The following is a 2577-nucleotide window of genomic DNA, read 5'->3' on the forward strand; positions in this document are numbered from 1 at the left end:
CTTCTGAAAAGCTAAGTTAAAAAGCACTGAAACAATCATATTACAGATGGGAAGACCAATTATCAGAGTAGTGAAGTGACTTGCTCAGGGTCAGATGGCAAGTTAGTGGCAGACCCAGGTCTAGAACCCAGGCTTCTTGACTCCGAAACTAGTGCTCTTCCTTACCAAGCCACAATTTCTTTCAACATTTGCTTATGAAAATCATCTTAAAATACCCTCAATCCAGTTGAAAGATAGAAACTGACTTCATCTGCTAATTAAATATCCTGCTGGGTCTCAGGAACCTCTCTTAGAGGTACAATAATCTTTAGATAATACCCTGGTGAGTGTAGTATGAGTGGGCTGGACTGGTTCTGTATCTTCTAAAAGCATATCTTAGAGCTAGTCCCTTCAATCCTATTTGGAATAAGGCAGTGTATTTGTAAATACATACATGAATATATAAGTCTCCTGAACATCAATTATCCTGGTCGTTGTGTTTTAAATAAGCCCTTGGTCTCAGCTGGCTTTGTTACTTACCTTTCTGATGAAAGTTAAGCAAAACAGCAGTTAAAACACACACACACACACACACAAGAAAATCCAGTGAGCTGGAGTTTGTTGCTACAAATACCACTGGACCAAGTTCACCAGCTGATGTGCTAACCACCAGCTCTTCTGCCACTGAACCCAAACTTCTACCATCTCATATAGCTTGGGATGCAGTAGAAGGAGCACAAGCTCTAGAGGTCAAACAACCTAGGTATAAATCCCAGCTCTACCATTTTAGCTGTATGATCTTGGGCAAATCACTCCATCCCTCTGAAACTCAATTTCATCACTTATAAAATAGGAATGCCATTACCTACCTGACAATATCATTGAGGGTTGAAGGAGACAATATATATAAAGTTCTTAGCAGGGAAAGTTCAGAGACCTCAAAGCTAGAAGAAGGTTGAGACCCCATGAGAAGTGTCTAGTTCAGCATGGCCACTTGCCCTTGGCACATGAAAAGAGGAGACTCTCATCACAGTTTTCTATCTTATTCCCAATCCCCAGTTTTTCAGTCTTGTCAGCCACAGGCAACTACAGGTGACAGGTGTGGCAACCATGTTAGAGGAATTACTGGACTCAAAGCATTATTTTGTATTTGTATTGCTCTGGAGAGAAGTCTTAAGAGGACAGCAGTAAAGTTATAACAAAAAGAACAACATTTGGATCTGGACTTCTCCTGGCTCTCTCCCTTCTCCACAATTAGAGATAAATCAAGTACATGAACGATTTCTACTTTTCAAGCCTAGAGGCTTTAAAAGATAAGATGTACTACCCCAGAGCCTTGGGGCAGTAACAAACAGTGGCTAACAGGCAGAACTTAGACTGCCTGTGTTTCTCCCTAATCCATGCTTCTCCTGAGACACAGTTAGCAGGGTAGCACCAGTTACAGGATGCCTCCTGACCATTTATTGGCATCAACATCCTTTTTCATTGCCAATCACTTTTTGTACCTCCTATTCCCATCCACATACACAAAAATCCAGAGAAAGGAGAGAAATATGCAATGACATGATTGCTTCTAGCATTATGTAGGCCTTGGCCAATATGACCATTACCTAGGCCTTGGCCAGTAGGAGGAGCCACTTACCGGGGCTTTTTTGTCAATGGGCTTGATGACAAATTTCTTGTCATTGAAAGAGATGTTCCTGATTTCACTCCAGGGAAAGCCTATCTTAGGAGTCAGCCTGTAAAAATGGATACCAAGAGCATTAGGACAAACACAAGGCAAGAAGGACATAGAGGGTTGGTGCCTTGCCCTCACCACCACCAACTTCTCCATTAAGGAGACAGATTCATTGCCAGCTCAGCCAGTATCATCACATGCCACCAGGTCAGCTGCCAGCACTGAGAGTTCACAAAGGACTTTCTAATACTACAATCAACATATCCCTTGTCTCAACAACTAAGGTTTGCTTTATTTTTTGTTGAGGCATGGACCTTGTAACAATCTCTCAAAGAATCACCAGCCTTACTTCACTGGATCTCTTCTACTCAAAGTTGTAAAATCTGAGAGGACAGTAAATAATGAGTTCCAAGACTCAAGTTACACAAAACAATAATATATTGATCTTTATATTCATCAAGAGAAAACCAAGGGAAAAAATAAGCTAGTGAGATAAGGCTGTAGCAAGAGAGATTATAGGTCAAAAAATACTGAATCATCATATGAAGTGAGATTAATTACAAATCCTGACAAGGTGGGTTTTAAACCAGTGCTATCCAACAGAAATATAAATTATCACACATGCAATTTAAAATTTTCTAGTAACCACATGTAAGTAAAAAGAAACAGAGTGGAATTAACTATAACAACAGTTCACTTAACCCAGTATATGCAAAATACTATCATGTATTTTGAACATGTAAATGTTCATGAATATGTAAATGAATATTTAAAATACATTAAATGAGACATTTTATATTGTTTTTCACACTAAGTCTTCAATGTAGTTTATACATATAGCACATCTCAATTCAGACCAGCCACATTTCAAGTATCCAACAGCTACATGTGGGCCAGAAGCCACCACAGTGGACAGTGAA

At 39.6% G+C, this 2577-nt stretch overlaps 1 protein-coding gene across 1 annotated transcript in view; it reads right to left on the minus strand.

Moving 5' to 3' along the window:
* The window catches only part of LOC104994879 (moesin), an 8434-nt gene extending 6356 nt beyond the window's left edge, over positions 1–2078 (minus strand). Inside the window, exon 1 of the mRNA XM_010848572.1 lies at positions 1622–2078. Coding sequence (XP_010846874.1) covers positions 1622–1813 — 192 coding nt within the window. The 5' untranslated portion in view covers positions 1814–2078. The remainder of the gene's footprint in view (positions 1–1621) is intronic.
* Positions 2079–2577: the final 499 nt, after the last annotated feature.

Source organism: Bison bison, unplaced genomic scaffold (assembly GCF_000754665.1).
Source record: "Bison bison bison isolate TAMUID 2011002044 unplaced genomic scaffold, Bison_UMD1.0 scf7180017850447, whole genome shotgun sequence".
Classification (NCBI taxonomy): Eukaryota; Metazoa; Chordata; class Mammalia; order Artiodactyla; family Bovidae; genus Bison; species Bison bison.